This window comes from Lycium barbarum, chromosome 3 (genome assembly GCF_019175385.1).
Source record: "Lycium barbarum isolate Lr01 chromosome 3, ASM1917538v2, whole genome shotgun sequence".
Classification (NCBI taxonomy): domain Eukaryota; kingdom Viridiplantae; phylum Streptophyta; class Magnoliopsida; order Solanales; family Solanaceae; genus Lycium; species Lycium barbarum.
Window position 1 is genome coordinate 130,524,653 of NC_083339.1, and position 23,603 is coordinate 130,548,255.

The 23,603-nt window shown below is 36.7% G+C and overlaps 2 protein-coding genes across 4 annotated transcripts; one reads left to right on the plus strand and one right to left on the minus strand.

Annotated features, from left to right (window-relative positions):
• The first annotated feature begins 1,551 nt into the window (after positions 1–1,551).
• LOC132634178 (cysteine-rich receptor-like protein kinase 44) lies at positions 1,552–2,673 on the plus strand. The gene is made up of 3 exons (XM_060350473.1): positions 1,552–1,638; positions 1,872–2,039; positions 2,141–2,673. The coding sequence occupies exons 2-3, from the start codon at positions 1,899–1,901 to the stop codon at positions 2,447–2,449; spliced, it is 450 nt and encodes a 149-aa protein (XP_060206456.1). The 5' UTR covers positions 1,552–1,638; positions 1,872–1,898; the 3' UTR covers positions 2,450–2,673.
• A 2,831-nt stretch (positions 2,674–5,504) lies between these two features.
• Positions 5,505–9,556, minus strand: LOC132632532 (cysteine-rich receptor-like protein kinase 44). Of its 3 annotated transcripts, none has more exons than XM_060348502.1 (7): positions 8,448–9,554; positions 7,532–7,651; positions 7,245–7,453; positions 6,941–7,160; positions 6,625–6,862; positions 6,118–6,265; positions 5,505–6,014 (listed from the first exon to the last, which is right to left on the minus strand). In XM_060348502.1, the coding sequence occupies exons 1-7, from the start codon at positions 9,283–9,285 to the stop codon at positions 5,706–5,708; spliced, it is 2,082 nt and encodes a 693-aa protein (XP_060204485.1). In that variant the 5' UTR covers positions 9,286–9,554; the 3' UTR covers positions 5,505–5,705. The 3 variants fall into 3 exon arrangements, with proteins under 3 accessions (XP_060204485.1, XP_060204486.1, XP_060204487.1); XM_060348503.1 differs by having other exon boundaries at positions 6,950–7,160; positions 8,448–9,553; XM_060348504.1 differs by having other exon boundaries at positions 5,849–6,014; positions 6,138–6,265; positions 8,448–9,556.
• Between the last annotated feature and the right edge of the window lie 14,047 nt (positions 9,557–23,603).

The following is a 23,603-nucleotide window of genomic DNA, read 5'->3' on the forward strand; positions in this document are numbered from 1 at the left end:
AATGTGGGTGAATCAGGTAGTTCACATCAAATCACTCTAATGATCACTCGATTTAGTGCATACTAACTTAGTAGATCATCTTTCCTGACTCAAAGTACATCAAACAGATTAAGTATTATACATTGATCACTAAATATCGTTGATTTCCTTTGTTTATCACTAAATATAGGTGAATCAAGTAGTTCACATCAATTCACTCTAATGATCATTGAATTTAGTGCATACTGACTTAGTAGATCATCTTTCCTAACTCAAAATTCCATCAAATTAATTAAGTATTATATATTGATCACTACGTATCGTATCCTTTGTTTATCACTACATATCATTGATTCCCTTTGTTGATCACTAAATATGGGTGAATCAAGTAATAACTGTTGCAACAACTGTAATATCTGTTGCAGCAAGTAGAGTATCTGTTGCAACAACTGTAGTATCTGTCGTAGCAAGTGACATAGTTGTTGAACAAGTCCTTACTCTTGTTGGATAAAACCCAACAAGATACTAGTTGCTGCAACAAGTCTTGTTACTTATTTTTGACATCTCTCTCTCTAATTCATAAATTCTTTTCAAGAATTTTTTTTTGGGGGGATAGGTGGTGCAAAAAACAAAAAACAAAAAGTTTTCAAAAAGTTTTTTTAAAACAAAATTATTATTTTTTGGGATGGGTGGGTGGAGTAAGAAACCAAAGAAAAAATTTCTTTTCAACATTTTTTTTTGGAAGGGGGTGGGGGTTGGTGGATGGGGCGGGAGTGGTGCAAAAAATCAAAAACAAAAACTTTTCAAAACTTTTTTTTAAAATAAAATTAATTTTTTTGGGGAGGGTGGGGGTGGATGGGTGGTGAAAAAAAAATTTGGTGGGGTTTGGGGGTGGGGATGGGCAAGGGCGGAGGGAGGGGTGGATGGGGTTGGGGTGGTGCAAAAAATAAAAAACAAAAACTTTTCAAAACTTTTTTTAAAAATAAAATTAATTTTTTTGGAAGGGGTGGGGGGTAGTGGGGGGCATGGTACAAAAAGACAAAAAAAAATTCAAAATCTTTTTTTAAAAAAACATTTTTTTGGTGCGAGAGTGGTGGGCAGGGAGGGGATGGGGCGGGAGTAGGGGGAGTGGTGCAAAAAATCAAAAACAAAAACTTCTCAAAACTTTTTTTAAAAAAAATTAATTTTTTTGGTTGGGTGGGGGTGGGGCCGGGGGGTGGGTGCTACAAAAAAACAAAAAGAAAAACTTTTAAATTTTTTTAAAAATTTTTTTTTTGGTGGGGGACGGGAGGCTGGGGGCAGGGAGGGGGTGGGGGCGAGGGGGAAGAGATTGGGGGCAGGGGGTATTTTTTGATTTTTATTGGTTGAGTTAAAGTGTTAAAAATAAAATTTGAGGGCAAAATATAAAAAATAAAATTTGGAGTTAAAGTGTTAAAAATATAACTTTAAGGGAAGTCAAAACTTGCAAATCACTCATCCAAAATTTATCACCCCTACTCAATTAAAAAAATTAGAATTATCCAACTCAATTTTAAAATCTTTTTATCACCTTTAATTAAAAGCCCCGGGAAACTCTACATTAACTAATTATCTACGAACTCAATAACACTTTCTGGAAGACAAGGATCCTGGTCCCAGCGGAGAAAAGCACAAATCCAGGTCAGAAGCATGCTTTGTTTGAAGTTGCATTTCTTCCACTGTTATTTCAGTTGATTACTATGTACTATATGAATACATGATTTTGAGTTATGAACTCTGGAAAAATTAAATGAATCCTCTCACTGTGATTGTTTGGGTTTGATTTGTTTTTTATGTTTCTTAATTTATTTATTTTTTGCTTAAATTAGCAAGTTGTATAGATTCTGACTTCAAGTATATCTCTAAATGCATAGATCACGGGTGGGTTGTTAAGTGGATATATGGCCCCTGAGTATGCTATGGAGGGGCTTTTTTCTACTAAATCAGATGTTTTCAGCTTTGGTGTTCTGATGCTTGAGATAGTGAGTGGGAGGAAGAACACTGGCTATCTTTCCGAACATGGTCAGAACCTGCTTAATTTTGTGAGTGTATTTCTTCTCCATTTTTGTTTTGAAGTCAGCTTGTTTTTGGTTGTATCAATTTCAACTTGAATGAAGTACCCTAAAACCACCTGAAAATTTAGGCATGGAAATTGTGGTGTGAAGGACATGGATTAGAGCTTATGGACCCTTGCTTATCGCAGCCCTGTGTGGCAGCTGAGATAACAAAATGCATCCATATTGGATTGCTCGGTGTTCAGCAAGATCCAGCAGAAAGACCTACCATGTCCTCTGTAGTCTTTATGCTGGAAAACGACCCTCAAACACTTCCACAACCATCACAGCCTGCATTTTCCATTGGGAGAATTGTCGTGAGATCAGATAAGCCCCGTTCTAATGATCAATTGTGCTCCGTTAATGAGGTCACTTTGTCAATTCTATCACCTCGATGACCTATGGACGGTTAATTCTTCCACAAGGGGTTCTTCTGTTTGCAGATAATGCAGGGATTTCATACAAAAAATGTTATCCTATACTCAAGTTAAACTCTAAAATTATTTTTCTTCTTCAGTTCCTTCGTGACTTCTATCCTCCTATCTTTAATTAGTTTATGACTATTATTTTTATCTGTTGCATATATTTCGAATCATATCAATTACTTTGAGAGTATTGTGTTCCCACTGTGTCAAGGTCAGTGAGATCTGACTTTATGTATAAAACCCTTCAAACACACTCTGCAAAGCACGGGCTCACTAATTCACTATGAATCGGAAGCTAATTATTGACTCGTTTCAAAACTATTGCTATTTCGCTAGTAAGTAACTAAAAGGGGGTTTACAAAAATACAAAATGTCCCATTACGAAACAAGCTAGCCATAGTCATGTACATGGCTTCAATGAGATGAACACCGTCCCAATTAATGTACTGAGATAGGTCCGGACAAGAGCTTGAAGAAGGAGAACCACAAGTATTGAACATGTCTAAGTTATAATTTCCACCACCAGATCCACAACAACTTTTGAACACCTCTTTAAAGCCATACTTCTTGGCACCTCTCACTACTGTGCTGTATGCACTCCAGTAGTCTGCATAAACAATGACAGCTTGCGGGAATTGTTTTCTGAATGAATCTAATTTGGCTCGGATGATGTTGTTTATGGATGTTGCTTTGCTTGTTTGCACTTCCCACACATCCCTTATCATCTCTATCAGTCTCAGGTTCCAAATATATGGATAGTGTTAAGCAACCTGTTGGAGGAAGACCTTGAACAACAAGGTATTTTGCTCCCTTGTTCAGTAATGCCTGTACATGAACCCATTCAATTATGAGATTTGTGGGCCAAATTGTGTAGAATTAGAAGTGGTGAGACACAATATAATCAAGAGATTAAAAGTGTGTACTCTCAAACAATTTAAATTTTTAAATGGGCGATCACACAATTTAATGTGGTATAAGATTTGACTCTGTGTCGCGACGCACGTGAGAAGGCGTGTGGAGACAAACTAATATAATTAAGAATTTAAAAGTGTATTCTACTAATCTTTTAGGTGAGATAATCGTGGGATGACCTAAATATAATTAAGAAACTCAAAGTGCGTAAGAATCAAGTCAAACGTCATGACTCATTAGCGCATTGAGATATAATATACATATATCAATGGGATCACATTATAATGTTTTATCAAATAATGATTTTATCTTAGTAAATTTATATTTTTTAAAAGGGAAAAGGGTCAAACTTACCTCCAAGTATGGTTTACAGTTTAAATTTGCCCTCCGTCAAAGTTTAAGGTCAAATTTGCCCTCCTTATTAGGATATTTGATAAATTTGCCCTTATATGAATGGAAGTGTGACTTGCAGGGGCGGATGCAGTAAGAGGCCAGGGTGTTCACCCGAACACCCTGGACAAAAAATTACAGTGTATATTTAGAGTAAATTTTCTGTGTTCATGTACATATATTAACTTTTGAACACCCTGAACATATATTACAGTGTATATTTAGGTTCAGTTATTTTTCTGAACACCTGGGTGAAAATCCTGAATCCGCCACAGGTGACTTGGACTCCACACCACAAAAAAAATAGCCACTTCGGATCCATGTCAGATCCACGTAGAATTTCATACCCAACTCAATTAACCCATTACCCGACCCCGTTTCCCCATCCCATAAATATTCTTTCGACCTATTTCATTATACGAATAGCCATTAGGTTAAATAGGGGAGAGAGAAAAAGGCAAAGCACTGGACCACTTCGCACTTCAACTACACAAGAAGAACATGAAAGTTATCCACACAGAAATAAGTTAGTAGCCTTTTTATTTATTTATATTATTTTCCACAATATTTATGAGTTGGGTATGGGTTGAAAGAATATTTATGGGATGGGAAAACTAGTCGGGTCATGGATTAATTGAGTTGGGTATGAGATCCTACGTGATTATTTTTATTTTTATTTTGATGTAGAGTTCAAGTCACACTTCCATCCATATAAAGGCAAATTTATCAAGTATCCTAACATGGAGGGCAAATTTGATCCCAAACTTTAACGGAGGACAAATTTAAACTATAAATCATACTTAGAGGGTAAATTTCACCATTTTCCCTTAAAAATATTTAAGTATTTTTTTCTTTGATATGTAAATTAATTATGTTTAAAAATAAATAAATTATGCACATCAATGTTGAAAAACGAGCAGACAACATCTTAATCATTTAGATGTGCATTTCTTAATCTCATGAACATCCCCCGGCAATGTACACGTACTAAATATTACAAGAATTATTAATGTGTATGGGAAACTCTACATTAACTAATTATCCACACACAATTCAAACGTTCAAAATGAATTGACATTGTATATCGAAAATGGGGATCAATTGAGAAATTGGAGTTTCTCCTATTTATTTTGAGACCGCAGTTCGAGTTCAAGACAAGGATCCTGGTCGCAGTGGAGAAAAGCAAAAATCCAGTTTAGAAGCATGCTTTGTTTGAAGTTGCATTTCTTCCACTGTTATTTCAGTTGATTACTATGTACTATATGAATACATGGTTTTGAGTTATAAACTCTGGAAAAAATAAATGAATCCTCTCACTGTGATTGTTTGGGTTTGATTTGTTTTATATGTTTCTTAATTTATTTATTTTTTGCTTAAATTAGCAAGTTGTATAGATTCTGACTTCAAGTATATCTCTAAATGCATAGACTGGTGGGTTGTTAATTGGATCTGAGTTTTGTGGGTTAACTTAATTAAAAAGTTTTTTTTTATCCTGCATGGGATGCGAAATAAACCAAATAATGCCAACTCATCCATTTGTCGACGGAAAATTGACCTTTATGGCTACTTTAAATATTTTTTGAGAGACAATGCAACTGTTGAATGATTTTATTGCGATAAAAAGGAAAAAGGAAAGCGATTTTACTAAGTAATTTGGTCAATCTTGTTAGAATCTATGGAAGCTGCTAGGTTAGTTGCCAGATGAGAGCATTTGAGAGAAAAGATGTGCAGGAAAGAAAATATCTTCAAGTGTGTATTAGAAATGAATGTAACAGTGTTTATATACAAGGCCTACTGATCACATAATCAATGGTCTAACTAACTAACTAATTGGCTACTGCATTAGTTAAGTACTAGCATAGGTGGAATGCCAAGTCATCCACGCTCCTTAACAAACCTGAGTGACCAGTTAAAGAAATTAACTCTATCATCGGGGTGACAGAGTTGATAAAGTGACCTCGTTAACCGAACACAATTGATCATTGGATTGAGGCTCAACTGATCTCGAGACAATTCGCCCAGTAGAAAATGTAGGCTGTGATGGTTGTGGAAGCGTTTGAGGGTCGTTTTCCAGCATATATACTATAGAGGACATGGTAGGTCTATCTGCTGGATCTTGCTCAACGCAAAGTAGTCCGATATGGATGCATTTTGTTATCTCAGCTGCCACAAAGGACTGCAGTAAGCAAGGGTCCATAAATTCTAATCCATGCCCTTCACGCCACAATTTCCACGCCTGTATTTTCAACATAGTTTTAGGACGCTTTCATGCACGTTGAAATTGAAAAAACCAAAAACAAGCTGACTTTAAAACCCAAATGGAGAAGAAATACACTCACAAAATTAAGGAGGGTCTGACCATGTTCAGAAAGATAGCCAGTGTTCTTCCTTCCACTTACTATCTCAAGCACCAGAACACCAAAGCTGAAAACATCTGATTTAGTAGAAAAGAGTCCCTCCATAGCGTACTCTGGGGCCATATATCCACTGTAAAAATGGCAGAAGTAAAAATTGGTTCTTAGCATCAATCTTACAGCAGAATGTTGTTTTAAATTATACCAACAGATTTTGCATCATCTTCTATTAGCTTGTAATTTCACACATCAAATATTTTGAAATCTGTGTGACCTATAGGTCGCGGATTTGAATTCTGTTAGGTTAGGCTGTCTACATTACACCCCTTGGGGTGCAGTCCTTCCCCCGACCCTGGATGCTTATGCACCGGGCTGCCCTTTTTTTTTTTTTTTTTTTTTTAAATCTCAAACAAAGTAAAGGTCCAATTTCTTATAGAGGAAAAAAACTCAGAGTGATGAGAAGTATAGAGCTTGAATTAGGAGAATTCTTACTAGGTTCCAACAACTCTATTTGTATTGGCTTCACGTTGATTTCCGCTAAACATCTTTGCCATTCCAAAGTCAGATATCTTGGGGTTCATATCTTTATCCAGTAAAACATTGCTAGCTTTTAGGTCCCTATGAATGATTCTTAGTCGAGAATCCTCGTGAAGATACAGAATGCCCCTGGCTATTCCCTTAATGATGTGGAGACGTTGTCTCCAATTCAGATTCTCATTTTTTCTTGAACCTAGAAAAAAAAAAGTATGAACTATGAAGTTAGTGAACAATTGCTGCCTTGCGGTACTCTAATTGACCAAATAAGTACAGGTCAAACCGAAGAGGAAGAAGTCCAAGCTTTTGTTGGGCATGAACTCATAGATAAGCAATGCTTCATTTCCCTCTAAGCAGCAACCCAAGAGCCTCACGAGATTTCTGTGCTGTAATCTGGCAATTAAGACAGCTTCATTCTTGAACTCTTTCAGTCCTTGGCCAGATGTTCTAGAGAGCCTCTTGATTGCAATTGCTATGCCATTTGCTAGTGTACCCTGAAATGCAATACACAATGTCAACTCACGATTAAAATTTAGGAACTTGCAGGATAATTGGAGATATATGATAGGAATTATTACCTTATACACTGAACCAAATCCACCTTCTCCGAGCTTGTTTTCTTCAGAAAAATTTTCTGTAGCTGCACGAATGAGGTCTAATTTTACCACTGGAAACTCTTGGGACCTCGACTGATTTTCTGAGTGAAAATCATCATTTGAAAAGTCTTCACCAAGTGCTTCTACTACCGTGTTAAGAAATTGAGTTTCTTGACTACTTTCATCCGCCTCTGTAGAGATTCAACTTAATGATCGGTTAGCTGAAACAATTACTTTCTTTTCACTTTAAAACACCAATATCTTTTTACCTTTCGCTACTCGTTTTCTTCTTTTCACAAGGTAAAAGCTAGATCCTGCTAGTAAAACAGCCAACAGCGCTATAATACCTATGATGGTACTAATAAGCTTTGTCTTTGAAGTAGTTCTGCCTGAAAACAGAAAATAGACTGTCATTTCACCGCTGAAATCAACACTTACCCTCTAAAGAGAGTGCGTTGATGATTGAACAAAGACCAAAACTTATTTAATGAAAGACATGAGTATAGAAGGCTCCATTGATTTAGACACTCTTCAAATTCGGATTACAATTGGACATTGGTGTCTATGCCGGTTCAGTTCAATTTTCTAAAATTCCGGTTTGATTTTTTGATTTTTAAAAGGGCTAGACTGAAACTAAACTGAAGTAAAGTTGGTTCAATTTGATTTCTTCTTTTCGGTTTCGATTTATTCGTTTGGGATTTACTTTGACCTTTTCAAATTCTCTAATTGGGTTAAAATTGAACAATTTCAAATTTAATTTTACTTGGCAAAATTGGATAACTTTATGTGACAAAAAATAGAAAAATGATTTTAGTGTGATAAACTAGTGTTATAGAAAAATCATTATTGTATGATAAACTTTAAAGTTTGATGAACTTTATGTAACAAAAAAATCGAAAAATCATTTTTGCGTGAAAACTCAAAGCTAGATGACTACCGGTGAAATTTATCCAAACTATTTCACCACTGAAATCTAAGTTCTAAATTAAAGGAAATCTCAACATGTGAGCAAGAACCTTGGCTTCACAAACACCATCTAGAAGTAAAATTAGTGCATGCAACTTTTCAAAAATTGAAAAGGAAAAAGAAAAGTTGGAAATTTTACTTCCAGATGGTGTTAACGAGTTATTGCATGCAGCTTGGCAAGTAGAAGAAGATAAGATCTTAATTATACTTATAATATACCTTTGTCTTCGTTCACCTGGCTGGTTGATGGTGGTGGTGCTTCCAGTCCCCGTCCACCGGGACTTAAGAATGGATATAGCTCATACCTTAAATTGCAGCTTGCAGACAGAGCTCTGCCTCCTCTTGGTACTTTGGCGTCAAATAGTTGGTTACTCATTACAGAAAGAGCAGTATTCAGGCAAGTGCGACAATCTACAGCTGACAAATCAGGTAGACACTGCACCATGCCATACAACTGTTGAAACAGGCTAATTTCATCAGAATTTGCAGCATATTTCTGATTGGGATTGACGGAAGTAGCTTGAGTCGTAAGATTATCAAACATTGCACTCAAATTCCCCTTAAATTGTTCCGGCCGTGAAACGTTTTGTGTGTTATACATGAGCAAAGAAACCGAGCGGTCTAACGTGGAGGCGAAAGATACATTAGAATAGCGGATCAAACACTGATCATACCATATAATTGCCTGTTTCTTGAAAGCACACACCCGCAAGATCTGCTCAGTTGCCACATCTATGCAGTTTTGGCAGTCTTTAGGTGCAACGTCTCCTCTACAGAGGAATACTCCATGAACTTTATCAGGGTCTTCTCCTTCACTGGCTTTTGCATAGATGGAATTGCCACCGTTATTGTACAGTGATCTATACAGCAAGCGGTTAAGATTTGACTGAAAATTGCTTCCTTGCGTATAATTACTAGTGGTTCTTGGGCAATGGTTTGCCAGAGGACTGATCTTTGCAGGTTTGACGCCCACAAGGATGTTTGACGGAACAAGCAGCCAAGGCAGCAAAAACATCAGAATTTTTCGGGTACAGCACAGAACTATAACCGATGCCATTCTTGATTTCCGAGTCTTCCTAACGTCTGAGGTTACTAGCTTGCCTGGTGAAATATGTCTGAAATAATCTAAATGATAGGAGCAAAATATGACTCGGCTGGTCAAAAAGCACCTGTTGCTTTTTCCCACTCCATATATCAGTTCGTCAACCTTGGTAATTAAAAAGGTTTGGCACTTATCTTGGCAAAGTCAATGAAAGAAGCGGTCTATTATATTCCAGGTTACAAGTGAGCTAGCTTCCTTCCTATTTACAGCACTTTTCTTCTTGTCTAACGAGTTTGGATTGAAAGTAACGGCACTGGGCAAAGAAGCAATAAGCGCGTTAAACTTGCCACAATGTCCTTTTGAGATGGGACCAAGGAGATAACTTCTAGAAGCAAAAATTAAGAACTTGTAGAAAGTCGAGAAGATTTGTCAAAAAGGCCACTTCTAAGTTTTAATTGCGACTGTAGCCACACATTTTTTTTTCCAATTATTTTTCGTATTTGGGTTTAGAAAAATGGAAATGGAGTATTTTTCATAATTTTAAAAAGATTGAAAGTTTTAAGTTATACATTTAAGTCCAGTGAATTTCTAATAAAATACACAAACACCCCCTCTCTCTCATCCGTCCCTTTCTCTTCTTTATTTCTCTTTCTAGCTTGGAATTCTCAAACTTCCACCTCTCCTCCAAGCTCCAACGCGCCTTGATCGTCGTAAACAGGTAATTTCTTTAACTCTACAACTCCGTCGGAGCATCTGATTTTTTTTTTCAATTTTGATAAAAAACTAGGGTTCATAAAGATCTGCTTTTTTTCAAAACCTTTGTTGCTTTTCCTTTTATTGTCAAAATGTGTGTTATTTATGCTTATTTTGGTTGTTTCGATCTTTGTTTTTCTGTTTTTGCTTTTTGAAATTATATATGGTCTATTAATAGGTTGTTGGTCGATTATTGTTATATCGTGGTTGATCAACGTCTCTATTGTTTGTATATAGATCGTATAAATGCCTCGGTGTAGAGGCAAAGGAGGAAAAATACTCCTCCGTTCTTGTACTATGGTTGGAACTCATTCTAATGTGAATCGTAAGCATAAAAATAAAAGAGGTGAAGAACTTAGCCGAGATAGAAAAAGAAAGAGAAGTGAAGAAGCTAAGAGTGCATCTCATTCAGACCCCATTGATGAGTGTGGTGTTGATGGAGATAGAGCTGATCGTAGAGTTGAGAGTGTATCTGGGGATGGTTCAAAACACTCTAATGTTGCTGAAGATGTTGATTCGTTGTCCTTGTCATATTGTGCAAAGACAATCAACGTTGAAAAGTATGGCTTGATCAATTGGCTGGATGATTATGAATCTTTTGCAGCAAAAGTTTCTATTAGGAGCAAGCTGTCATTGTTAGTTGAATTTAACAATGTGTTGAGAGATCAAAAACTAAGGACAATGTGGAAGCGTTCCTGTTTTGGTCACTTTAGAAAGCTGTCATTCTTCATCAATTTCAACGCACGGATGATCTACTATATGATTTTTCGTCATGTGGTCTAGAAAAAGAAGTGTGAAATGTGGCTCCTCGTGAACTTTTGGCTTGAAGTAGTTTGCATTGATCACCGGTTTAAATTGTGGATCCTATCCTTCTCAATCTAGAGAGCACAGGGCAATAAAGAAAGGGGCAGAATTCTACGCAAAAGTTACTCGAAAGAAGAAGATTACATCAGACAAGCTATTGTCGGTGATAAGAAGGCCTAGATTAAATAAAGAAGAAAAGCTGAAATGTTGTCTTGTGTGGTTTCTCCATACAATTTTGATGGCCAAAGATGTGTCCAGGGTGTAGACGCTGAGTGGTTTAAAATGGCTGACGATTTGGAATTCTTTCAGAGCTATCCTTGGGGAAAGGAATCCTTTGAACTCACTTGGAACACTTGATAGACAAGGTAGACATGCCCAAGAACCACCAAACCAACCTTGATAAGAAGACGTCATCATATGCTCTCTACGGCTTCCCCTGGACATTCATGGTATATGTTATAAACCACTGGTGTAGCAGATTATAGACTGTGTGTTATTTATTTTCACACTCAGTGATTATTTGTGTTATTATATGTCTGGACTTATGAAGCTTTCGCCGCACTTAGGCATGTTAGCAAATCAGATGAGGTTTCTCTGCCTATTTCTAGGATTCCTAAGTGGCACACCACAAAAATGGAGCGATTTACTGAAGGTGATCCTAGTATTAGAGAGGGAATTTCACAGGTATAAATTTGGAGTCTATTATCAATGTTTTTACAAAAATATAAACTAAATGCTAATGTTTTGCGTATTTGTAGGTTGTGCACCCTTACATTATCCCCACAATGCGTGAGATGGAGTAGGACTACATGAAAAACTTCTTTGCGTTTGATGATGAGGTTGATGATCCCATCATAGATAAATTGAAGATTGAATTGGAAGACGTGACCGTATTGGTTACACCAAAGAATTGCTCGAAGGCTTCCATTAGGTTGAGAAAGCAACCCAAGGAGAATTCTGATGAGGATACTCATCATGCCTCGAAGCATCGTAGTAGGTTTGAAAAGGAGTCCAAGGAGCCCTCATATGATGTGGAAGATATTCAATCAGAAGATTTTGGTGGTAATGTTGGCATTGGGACTTCTAGGGGTCGTGCCGCACCAAGTGGGGCCCATCAATGCTGATATAGCATGTGGAACTATAGCAGCGATTGGTAAAGATGGAGGAGTCTCTAAATGTTGTTCTCGCTTATGTGGAGGCCAAAAATTTTTGAAAAAACGAGAAGGCGAAGGAGAAGAATCGGGAGACTGTCAAAGAGAAAGGTGAACTTTTAATTTATTTATTTTTTTTAATTGTGTTGTATACAATTTGCATTCTTTTTAATTATGTCCAAAAACTGCAGCACAAGCACCTGTGGACCCATCTGCTATGAACAAGTTGAATGTAGATGTTGAGCTCCCTAAACCGGTTGTTCAAGCTGAGAAGGCAACAGATGTTCTGTGCCAACTGCCCAGGTTAATGAGAAGAATGCTAGTGCTGATCTTGAAAAGGTTGAGTTACCTACACCAGCTTCTGAAGTCGAGAAACTTGAGAAGGTTGTGGTCGAGAAGGTTGAACTTGCTATGCCAGCTGCTCAAGCTGAGAAGGCTGCAGATGTCCCTGCTAAAGTTAATGAGAAAAATGCTAGTAAGGCGAGTCAAGCTGATGTTGAGTTTGACCCCGAAAAAGTTGTGTCGAGCATCCTCGCCTGGATTAATGGTTCTTCAGACAACTAATTTGGTTATTTGGGTTGTAACAAACAATTGAGTTTTTGCTGAATGTGTGTGGTGGATGATGCAAATAATCAGTACTAATGTCTGATGGTTTTAACAAATAAGTATTTGGACTTTTTTGGATTAATTTATGCGAAGGTTAGATCATTGAAACCTTTGTATATAATTGTGTTGTTGCCTTTTGAATTTGGATGTGCATAAATATTTTGGATGTTTTCAAATATGATTGTTTTAACAAACAATTAATTTGACTGTTGTGTATCTAAGTGTGTTGTTTCATTTATATGTCTTCAAATATGACTGTTTTTACAAATAGTGGTCACTTCTTAATATAATTATCTATCGGCGACATGAAACCTTATTATCTGCTACGATGATTGTATCATCAACTATGAGTTTATATATACTATTATCGACTATGAATAAAGTTTATGCACAAACTCAATAGAAATATTATAGCGCTTGAGTATAAACACATATATTTGTCATATAAATAAAACCCGTTTCATATTGTCCAAAATTCTTCATACGCCAAAATGAAATACCCAGTCCCATTACAGCCCTATTACATATTGCCATATAGCAAACACCACTAATAAACTATACAAAAGCATCGTTAGTCTATTATTTTTCTCTTCAGCCACCATCAACCTCTGTTTTACTTCATCCCTCTCAATTTTAGCTTCTCCTAACATAACTTTCAAGCGATTCTTCTTTTCTTCAGATTCTCTAAACAAAGACTGAAGTAATTCCTCGTTCTCTAAAGATTCTCTGAGCCTATTTTGCAGTTCAGATTTGGTTAAGGCTTTTGATGTTGGCGTCTCAGGTCCACCTGGGCTCCTGCTAGGTCCTGGCTCATTTGAGATTTTTTTGGTGTTTTGTTAGGGTGTGGATCAATAAACCTGAAATAATCGCAGCCACCATAATCCTAAAACAAACAGCAGTCAATTAGAGTTTTTTGTCCTGAAATCATATAAAAAAACGCATACATTTTGAATTAGAAACTTACAGTTCCAACTCACAATTAAAGAATCTGTAACCTGGGTTCTTTGGGGTGCGTGATTGTCATGACCCAGCCCCGTGGGCCGCGACTGGCGCCCTACTTGGGCACCCAAACAGACATACAAACCAAATCATCATAGCAAAGCTTAACACGGATTTCATATTCATCATTTTTAATCAGAGTCGAGAACGAATATTATATTGCGCGATTGCGCGTACAAAACATCATATCAGAATCAGAAGAGGCGGCGGAATATACATCGCCGAACATATGTACATATATCAAAAAGCCGACAAGGCTGTCAAATGTGTCAAAAGCCGACAAGGCTGTCAAATATGTCAAAAGCCGACAAGGCTATCAAATGGCACAACGGCCCAAAACACATATACAAATGCACGCCGGCAAGGCTGCTATAAACATATACAAAATGCGCGCCGACGAGGCTGCCATAAAGAATGGAATCATACAAACACATCTGAACATAAGTAGGCACACACACCCACAAATACGTCTACAGACCTCTAAACAGACCAAACGGAACATATAGCGGGACAGGGCCCCGCCATACCCCTGAACAAACATATACATACATAGCGAACAAAATATATATCAACATATATGCTCTGAAATGAGAAGAGCACTCCAAACCGCAGAATGGGGATGTCCTAAACTGGTGAATCACCAAACTGTACGTCTGTACCTGCGGGCATGAAACGCAGCCCCCCAAACAAAGGGGGGTCAGTACGAAATATGTACTGAGTATGCAAAGCAGAATATATAGAAAACAAACCTGAGACATAAACGAAACAGAAGTGCTGAACATAAGTGCAAATCCAATCATATCAAAATGTTTAGTTTCAAATATGTAAGTCATGCATAGGGTACAGAGGAATATGGTCGCCCGCCCGTCGATGGCGCCATAACATAGCATAACACCAGAAAGTTTCAAATCTCCGTATCCCCGTCACATATCACATCACAACATAACGTCATACACAGCATAACACCAAATATAAGTGGAACCCGACCCTCTTTTGCGAGTAGCTCGGTGAACCATAAACACAGCATAACTCCAGAGTATATCAAAATGCGCACGACAACAGAACCGGCCCGGGACTCGGCAAAAGGAATAACAAAATGTATGAATAGAGTCGTGAGTAGTCATATGCATAAATCATTATCATAAATTCAAACATAAGTACAATGATCATATTTGAAAATCGAAATAATAGTCTTAACAAATTCTTTCAAAAGTTCCCGAATTACCTAAAGGAAAGTCGCGGGACCCACGGACGGGAATTTACCCAAGTCGGGCCCGCTTATGGAAAACATACTCATTATACATAATGCAAACTTTTATAAAAATATTGGAGCAATCCGAGCATTTATACGAAAGATATGACATTAAAAAATTTCGAAGTTCTTTGAAGTGAAACCCTTTTGGTGCAAAGTTCGGAGAACGATTATTCCGAATACACAAAGATTCATATTTCATCAAATCATACATAAGAGTGCCAAAGAACATATACGGATCATAACATGCTCGGATTTCGGATTTGAAATTTCCTTAAGGCTCTAATTTAGCCTATGTAAAACTAAGACATGCCAAAAAAGAAAGGAAGTTGCCTTACATACCTCGTACGCACTCCAAGATGGCCAATCTAAAGTAAATATCCAATCTACGCCTCGGGCTCCCCAAGGTCTACAAATACGCCAACGAATACCAAACATTAGCTAAGGGCACTTAAGCCATTCTTTCCAACTAATCATTAAATTCTACAGAAAATTTGGTAGCACTTCCCCTGTAAATAGGCCATCCCGAGAATTTATCTCGCTCAAAATCAACAACAACAACCACAATAACCAACCTAGTAACATTGATAATCAATTCGAAAGGCAAAACAACATTAATAGCTCTCTTTTACATCTTTCAACAACCTTCCAAACATTCGATTCAAGGGCTTACTTTCAAGCCACGATATCGTTCGTACATTCGATTATTAACCCGAATCCTTTCCCACAATATTAGAGGACTTCTAAACCATTCACATAATTTTTCCAACGATCCCAAAAAATTTTCTCCAAGCTGGCCGAAACCAGTCCCTAACCGAGCAGCCCTTTTTTTTTCATTTTTCCTCATTTTCAAGTCATGTTTTGTATCAACAATTCACAATATAACGATATACTTTTCATAGATATACGAATTACATCAAACGCGCAATGATCCTCAATTCAGCCCACAAATCTCAACATCATTCTTGAGTCACTTAAACACTTATTTCCAACTAGAATTCGTAGCGACGACAACTAAAATACTAAGCGATAGTAATGCGATCTTCGACACATTATAAGACTCACATTCGTCCACACTACACATATACATATGTTAATGGTTCTTATTTATAAGGATTGCATTAAGTGCACCAAGTTCTCCAAATCAGTCTGCAACGCTTACTATATCAATTCAGGACATTAACTCTCATTTCCAACATAGAAGTCATCACAATAACCATTTCGACGCTAAGCGATATTAATGAGTTCTTTGCCAAACATTTGGGACCATGCACGGCCACACCCACATATATACATATAGATGGTTCTAATTTATTTCTTCGCTCTACGACAATCAAACATGCTATAAGGAATTTAATTCATCAATTTTGTCACAACACCCATTTACATAACCACACCCATACACACAGCTAGAACACCCATCACACAACCCACTTCCAACATGCTATATTTTATGATTTCCATCCATATTAACATACCACATTGTGCACAAAAGATTCACAACTCATAAAACAAGAGAAATTCTTACCTTTCTTCTTTACTCCACCATTAGGCTAGGGTTTGAAATCCACAAATTTGATGGCTTGCTCGCTCCAACGACACTTCCACGTTACTTAGGGACCTCTAATTAGTGGGTTTGTACCAAAGAGTTAATTTTGGAGAGGCAAAATTTGGACTTGATGTTTTTCCATGTCCAAGACGTGAGCCTCCATGGCTTGTTGCTCTCTCTCTTCTTTTTTTTTCTAAGTGATAAAGTGATGAGAAGATGACTTGAAGTCATCTTTTAAGTCCCTTAAAATATCTCCTTATTGCCTTTGGCCCACACAATGTGTTGGACCAATTAAAATTGGCCACACAATGTGTGGGACCTTTTTGTGGACCACACGGCTACAAGGCCATTTTTGGGCAAGATTTTTAATTTCAATTTTACGAATTGTGGTCCCAATTTTTCCTAAGTGTTCAATGCCATCAATTTCATATATAAATTATGTCTCAAAATAAAATCAAAGGTCGAAAGTCCCGACTTCAAATCCCGGAATAGTCTTGGCCTTGAATTATCATAGTTAATCCGGGTTGTCCCAATGTATAAAAAATACGGGACGTAACAGTGATGTCTTCAAGACAGTATATTCACTGTAGAAACAAATGTCGGGATCTTATGGTAGAGATGTTTCTGATAGCTGAGACATTTTGGGTGTTTTGATCAACAAAAGAGATAATGGTGGAGTTTGATCAAGAAAAGAGACTATGGAGGTGTTTGATCAACAAAAGAGACAATGGAGGTGTTTGAATTTTGAGTCGGTTTTATATAGGGAAGGGTGTATTGTTACCATTTTAAATTTAATAATATTTTATTTTATTACCGTTGTAATAAATACGTTTTTTGACCCTCGAAATAAAGCTAAGTGTGTTGGGTCATAACTACAGTAAATGACTGTGATCGATAATTACTCATTGATATTGTCTATGTTGGACCTTCAAGGTTTATTATAAACCACGGGAATAAAGGTTCTTATTGGAACGAGAAGCCTACTAAATTTGCACAAGTCCAACAGACCAAAAAAAAAATGAACCCCAAACCCTAAATCTCAAAAAAGCCAAAAACAAATAAAAAGACTTGATACTATTTAAACATTATAATAACACTTTAATACATCATATGAGAGTCCCCATTCATTAGATACATGGTCAAAATAGTTTTAGGACACTTAATGGTCCTTAAATCACTAATATTAGTCTAAAAAATCCAAAAATAAATAAAAAGACTTGATAATATTTAAACATTATAATAATACTTTAATAGATCATATGAGAGTCCCCACCAATTAGACACGTGATTAAAAGACCTTCAACACAAGTAATGTTGTCCTTAGAACAAGGCTGTGCTTTGAGAACAATAACTCATTGTCAGACTAATTGGATAGTAGTGATATGATTACCATTACTTGTGCTTAAGGTCTTTTGATCATGTGTCTAATTGGTGGGGACTCTCATATGATGTATTAAAGTGTTATTATAATGTTGAAATAGTATCAAGTCTTTTTATTTATTTTATTTTATTCATTTGGGGCTTTTTTAGACTAATATTAGTGATTTAAGGACCATTAGGTGTCCTAAAACTATTTTGATCACGTGTCTAATTGGTGAAGACTCTCATATGATGTATTAAAGTGTTATTATAATATTTAAATAATATTAAGTCTTTTTATTTATTTTATTTTATTCATTTTAACTTTTTTAGACTAATATTAATGATTTGAGGATCATTAGGTGTCCTAAAACTATTTTGATCATGTGTCTAATAGATGAAGACTCTCATATGATATATTAAAGTGTTATTATAATGTTTAAATAATATCAAGTCTTTTTATTTTTGGTTTTTTTAGATTTGGGTTTTTTTTTGGGTCTGTTGAACTTGTGCAAATTTAGCAGGCTTCTAGTTCCAATAAAAACCTTTACTCCCGTGTTTATAATCAACCTTGAAGGTCCATCATAGGCCGTCTCAATGACTAATTATAGATCATAATCGTTTACTATAGTTATGTTTATTAATAGACCCAACACACTTAGCTTTATTTCGACGGGTAGAAAACAAATGCTATAAACAGACTGTTTGCATCGGTTAAGTGAACCATGACCCAATGGCTAAGAGACACGTGGCTATGGGCATGGAGGTGTCATTTAAATTTGTATTGGCATGGAGGTGTCATTTAAATTTGTATTTTATCAGTGTGATTAGACATGAAAGGCCAGTATTCTGAAAATGTAATCATTACGCTACTCAGTTCCGCATGATAAGGGTTTTAATTGGGGAGTATAGATCTCCCAAAGGAAGATTAATTTCCTAACTATGAACCATTATAGACCAACGGATTGGTTTATTATAAACACGCATAGAGTCTATGATAGACTAAAACAAAGTTGATTAACATTGAACTAATATAATAAAAATACATTCAATTTTTTTTAAAAAAAAAAAATCAAGTGGGATGCTCTCTCAAATATTGACACATTGTTTTCTTGTGACCAGCCCCCTTGCAAATCGAGCACTTGTTTCGCGTCCCTTTGCTACTTCCTTTGGACTTGAAAGATTTCGCGACGCCAGGAATACGCTTCACTCTCTTCCTTCCAAGTTTGGGGTCGTAAGGGGGTGGAGGAATATATGTTTGCGTACTTCTCTGGGACTTCCCATTCTGACTCTGCAGGGACTACATTAATAGTTTCACCAAATACAAGAATGTAAGACTGGACTTTATACATGGGCGAGAACTACTCGTAGATGCTTGAACCGTAATTAGGTCCGTACTTCAATCTCAAGGTTACCATCGCATGAGCGCACAATAATTTCACCAAGTTGTACTCTCTACAAGTACATGTTTTGTTCAGTAGATTTACTTTGGCAGTTAGGCCACTGCCCGACTACGGTGAACTCGTTGGCACCCCGTTTATATTATTGAAAAACAAGGAGTCTCCCTCATTAATCATTTCCCTTAGCGTTTTTTTAGCTGAAGGCACAAATAAATTGATTGAACTGCTGATATTTGCATGTCTCTGCCTGAAAATTTCAGCAAACCACCTGGAAATGAAGGTGAATAAGGCAGTCACAGGGTACTTTCTTTCATCCCTCAACATTAAGTTTAGCGACTCCGCAATGTTTGTGGTCATCACATCGTACCTATTTGCTGGAAAATATGCCCTGCTCCACTCGTCAAATCCAATATCAAACTCGAGGCAATTAGCAGCTTTGGGGCATTTATTCCTTAATTGCTAAAAATTTTCATTGAACTCCTGGTAACCATATGCCTTTGCTGCATCATAGTACACAGGAAGAGAATCTCCACATTGGAAATTTTTTCGAAGTTATCACCAAGATGCTTCATGCATTGTCCATGATGAGCATACGCAAAAATTCTGAAACACTATTGGTTGTGCTCTTGTGCCTATCAGATATGATGCACAAGTCCGGTTCATCGGCGATTATATACCTCTGCTGCTCGAAGAAATAGGTCCAAGATTCATCGTACTCCTTATCCGCCACGCAAAAAGCAATTGGATAAATATTGTTCTTAGTATCCTGTGCGACGGCGGACAATAAGACACCCTCATACTTGCCGTATAAATGTGTGTCGTCAACGGCAATAACTTTTCGCATGTGTTTATATCCTCAAATGCAAGCTCCGTAAGCTACGAAGTAATATTTGAACCTGTCCGCATCATCAAGACTAATGCAAATTCTGGAACCTGGATTTAGATTTTCAACCATGTACGAATAAGCTGGTAAGGAAGCACGTGCTCCGGCGTCCCCCTAACCATGTTCTTAGTCGTTACACCAGCTTTCCAACACTGTCAATAGCTTGGTTTACAATGGAACTGATAAGTTGGTATTTTACCAACTTATCTCTTCTTTAATCTTATATTTTTGATATGTTTGATTGAGAAAATAGTGCATTTAATATCGTTTACATCTATTTTACAGGTTTTATGTGATTTAGAAGTGATCGGAAGAAATCAAGTGAAAAAAAGTCAAAAAGAGGCCAAATTGGACAGATTTGCAAAACTGTCAAAACTGGACAGTTTTGCAAAAAGGGGACAGATTTGCAAAAACGGGCAGAACTGCAAAAACTGAAATCTGGGGCATATTTTGTCATTTTTTGGACTTGGAAAAATTAGACAACTATAAAAGCAAGACTTGGTGAAATTGTTTATCATCTTTGGCCATTTACAAGACTTAGAGAGCTAGGGTTCCAACACCCTCACTTGGGGATTGAAGATTTGATGAAATTTTTTTTACCTTTTTACTCATTTCTTCAATTCCTTGCTATGTATTGAATATCTAAGTGTGTAGTATTTCATTTCTATACTTGAACCTTGTTATACATTGTTAAAGTTTGGATTGAAACTCTTGTTTTGCTTATGTATTGAATGATTTTTATTCCTAATGAAGTGAGTTAATGTTGTTTTAATTATTCTTGTTCTTTAATGTTTCTTAAGGGAATTGCTAACCCTAGGACTCGCCCATTTATTTCGGTTTAAACTCGGAAGAGGAAAACTCGGGATTGGGAAAGAATAATTAACAAAAATTTGGGGCGTTAACCCTCATCTAATGGAAATCGACCTAGGGATAGGCGACACCACTTGTAGCCATATTCGGGTGTTCTTAATGCTCCTAATTGCTTTAGGGATATTCAATTAGGTAGTCTAGTTAGTTTTCGGAAGAAGCTAATTTAGAGTCATTATCCGAGGCTAAGTAATATAAACTCACCATTAGTTGTAAATCATGAAATACATTGGATCGTTACTTGAGCGTAGTTTCCTTTGTATCCATTCTTGTGGCCATTGATCGTTTTACTTGCTTTCTAGGTTAGTTTACGTTTTCACAATTAGTTATAATTTTCTCTCTAAATAACCTTTAAGTGTTTGGCATAGCTATTGTTGGTGATAATTCCTACTTTTCCTAATCGCCTATATATTGTTCTCTGTGGGATCGACCCCGACTCATAGTTGGGTAAATCATATTTGCATACGACTGTGCTCATTCTAATTAATAGGGTAGATTTGGACGTTATCAGGAACTCCTTGAAAACCGTCCTCTGGATTTCATTTGTCATTGGCCCTTTGTTGTCAATACAATCATTCATCAAGACTGATGCAAGGACAGTTGTCGAGGCATGTTTATGAGTGCTCGTAACATGTTCAACCCCGCAAGTGTGATCACTAACGTACTTGTAAATGCAAAACCTATCCGAGTTGTCGTGCTTATTGGCCCGCAACACCTAACCACAATCAGGAGAGGTGCATTCCACCTTATAATATTTGTTGTTACTCAGATTTAGTTTAAAACAAAATAGGGTCTTTATTGCAGCTTTCTTCAATAAAACCTTTAAATACTCATTGTTCTCAAATGTTTGCCCACGGTAAAAATCAGTTCCGTCACTGAAGTTGTGGTTGCTTTGTGAACCACTTGGTGGTTGTCCATCACCTCCATCATCACTATCAGGATCATCCATATCCATAAAATTATCACCATTGCCCTCATGTTGCATTGAAGCTTCATAGGCTGGCGGCTGTGGCAGTGGTGGGTATGTGGGTGGAAGTGTTGCTGATATAGAACCAACTTAAGACCTCTCAACAACATTTATTCTTAAAACAGACCTAGAACCATCAGCAACAACATCAAGCATGTACAATACCACCTGTCTATCATTCGTTATGAAAGAATGATGGGGTTTTCCCTAGTGGGCAAAGCATTAATCATATAACTAATGTATAAGTCGCTAGGCTCACAATTTAACTCCCTATTTTCCATTACGCTCGTGACCAAGTCATTATACGTACCATTGCGACGCACGGCAATCGGAACTGCCACCTTGCTCACAGAATTCCAATTCCAACATTTTGGGGTCTCCTCCTATTCACCCGTGTAATCACCACCTACTATAATATATTCTACAATCGACGCCGTAATAAACTATATAATAGACTACAACTTTGGTCTATGCCTGGTTGATGACTCGCTGATGACTGTGGTCTATTACTGACCGGAGAGCTGTACTAGATGCAGGATCAAAAAGAGCAGGGATAAAGCTCTTACCAGTTGCGAACTGAGGTATTTGAATGGAGAAGTGACGAAATGTTGGAATGAGGCCGGAATTTTCGTCGAAAAAGTGAGCTTTTACAACAATGAGGAAAGCTCCTTCTCAACTATTTCTACCAGATTTTACTTACAATGGCTGAACTATGGAAGCTTGCCGTATTGGGGGCGGATTATCTGGTGAAAAACTGGAATTTTTTCCCAAAAAATGGTCAGAAAAAAAGCATAAAACGGGAGCTTTTGAAGCTTTATATTTTGTTTTTATTTCTATTCCAGCTAATAAAAATGTTGGGGCTGAGGGGGCCAAAGTGTAGCTTTCAAAACTTTGGGGCTGAAATTTGACACAGCAGTTCTCTAACGTGCTGACATCATAAATGGAGGATAAAGCATTAATTTCTGAACACTTATGGCCTTTTGGCAATATAAGTTTTCAAAATGGCCTTTTGGCGAGTTCCCCCTAAAAAGTTGATTTCTTCCTCCATATATAATTAGTGATTGATTCCTCGAAAGGTCATTCAAGGAAATTGTCTACGATATCATTTTTCTTTAGTATAGGAGTTGGGACAATGAACACTCAACTAATCTTTTGTTACTGAAAATATAATACCAACCAGTGCAGCCATTTTCAGGCACCAAAATTTTGACTTGGCATCCCATATTTTATTGTAAATGATTTCTTTATTTTCTTAGTTAGACCAAGACCCTTTCAATTAAAAAAGATATCCAATAAATAAACTATTCAACTAATACCCAAACCCATCATCTCTTGCGAGGGTCATTCTTACAAATCACATCTTTATATTCTAACCAAATGATTAATACTTCATTCGCTCATTCTTTAGAATAGATGTTTCATATTGTGATTTTGACATAACACTTTTATAAGGTCGAAAACCTTGTTGTTCAATTTTAATTCCAAAACTATTTTCAAGTTGTATTCTTGATCACAATTATTTCTTCTTTAAATTTTGAAACCTTTGGTTTTGGCTTATTTTTTGTGTGATTGACTTCACATATCAATTGTTATCATATACGGCAAGTTAAAGTCTAAAATTATTTTTGCTCTTCAGTTCCTTCTATCTTTAATTAACTTTCTATTTTTATTCTGTTGCGTATATTCCAAATCGTATCAGTTACTTTGGGAAAATGAAGTGTTCCCATTGTGTGGAGGTCATGA

Coding starts and splice junctions, on each gene's coding strand:
- LOC132632532 (XM_060348502.1), bottom strand. CDS start 9,285: ATGGCATCGGTTATAGTTCTGTGCTGTACCCGAAAAATTCTGATGTTT. Junction 6,863..6,940: donor CTTCCTCTTCGGTTTGACCT/GTACTTATTTGG, acceptor TTTTTTTTCTAG/GTTCAAGAAAAAATGAGAAT. Junction 6,015..6,117: donor GTCAGACCCTCCTTAATTTT/GTGAGTGTATTT, acceptor TTGAAAATACAG/GCGTGGAAATTGTGGCGTGA.
- LOC132634178 (XM_060350473.1), top strand. CDS start 1,899: ATGGCCCCTGAGTATGCTATGGAGGGGCTTTTTTCTACTAAATCAGAT. Junction 2,040..2,140: donor GTCAGAACCTGCTTAATTTT/GTGAGTGTATTT, acceptor CTGAAAATTTAG/GCATGGAAATTGTGGTGTGA.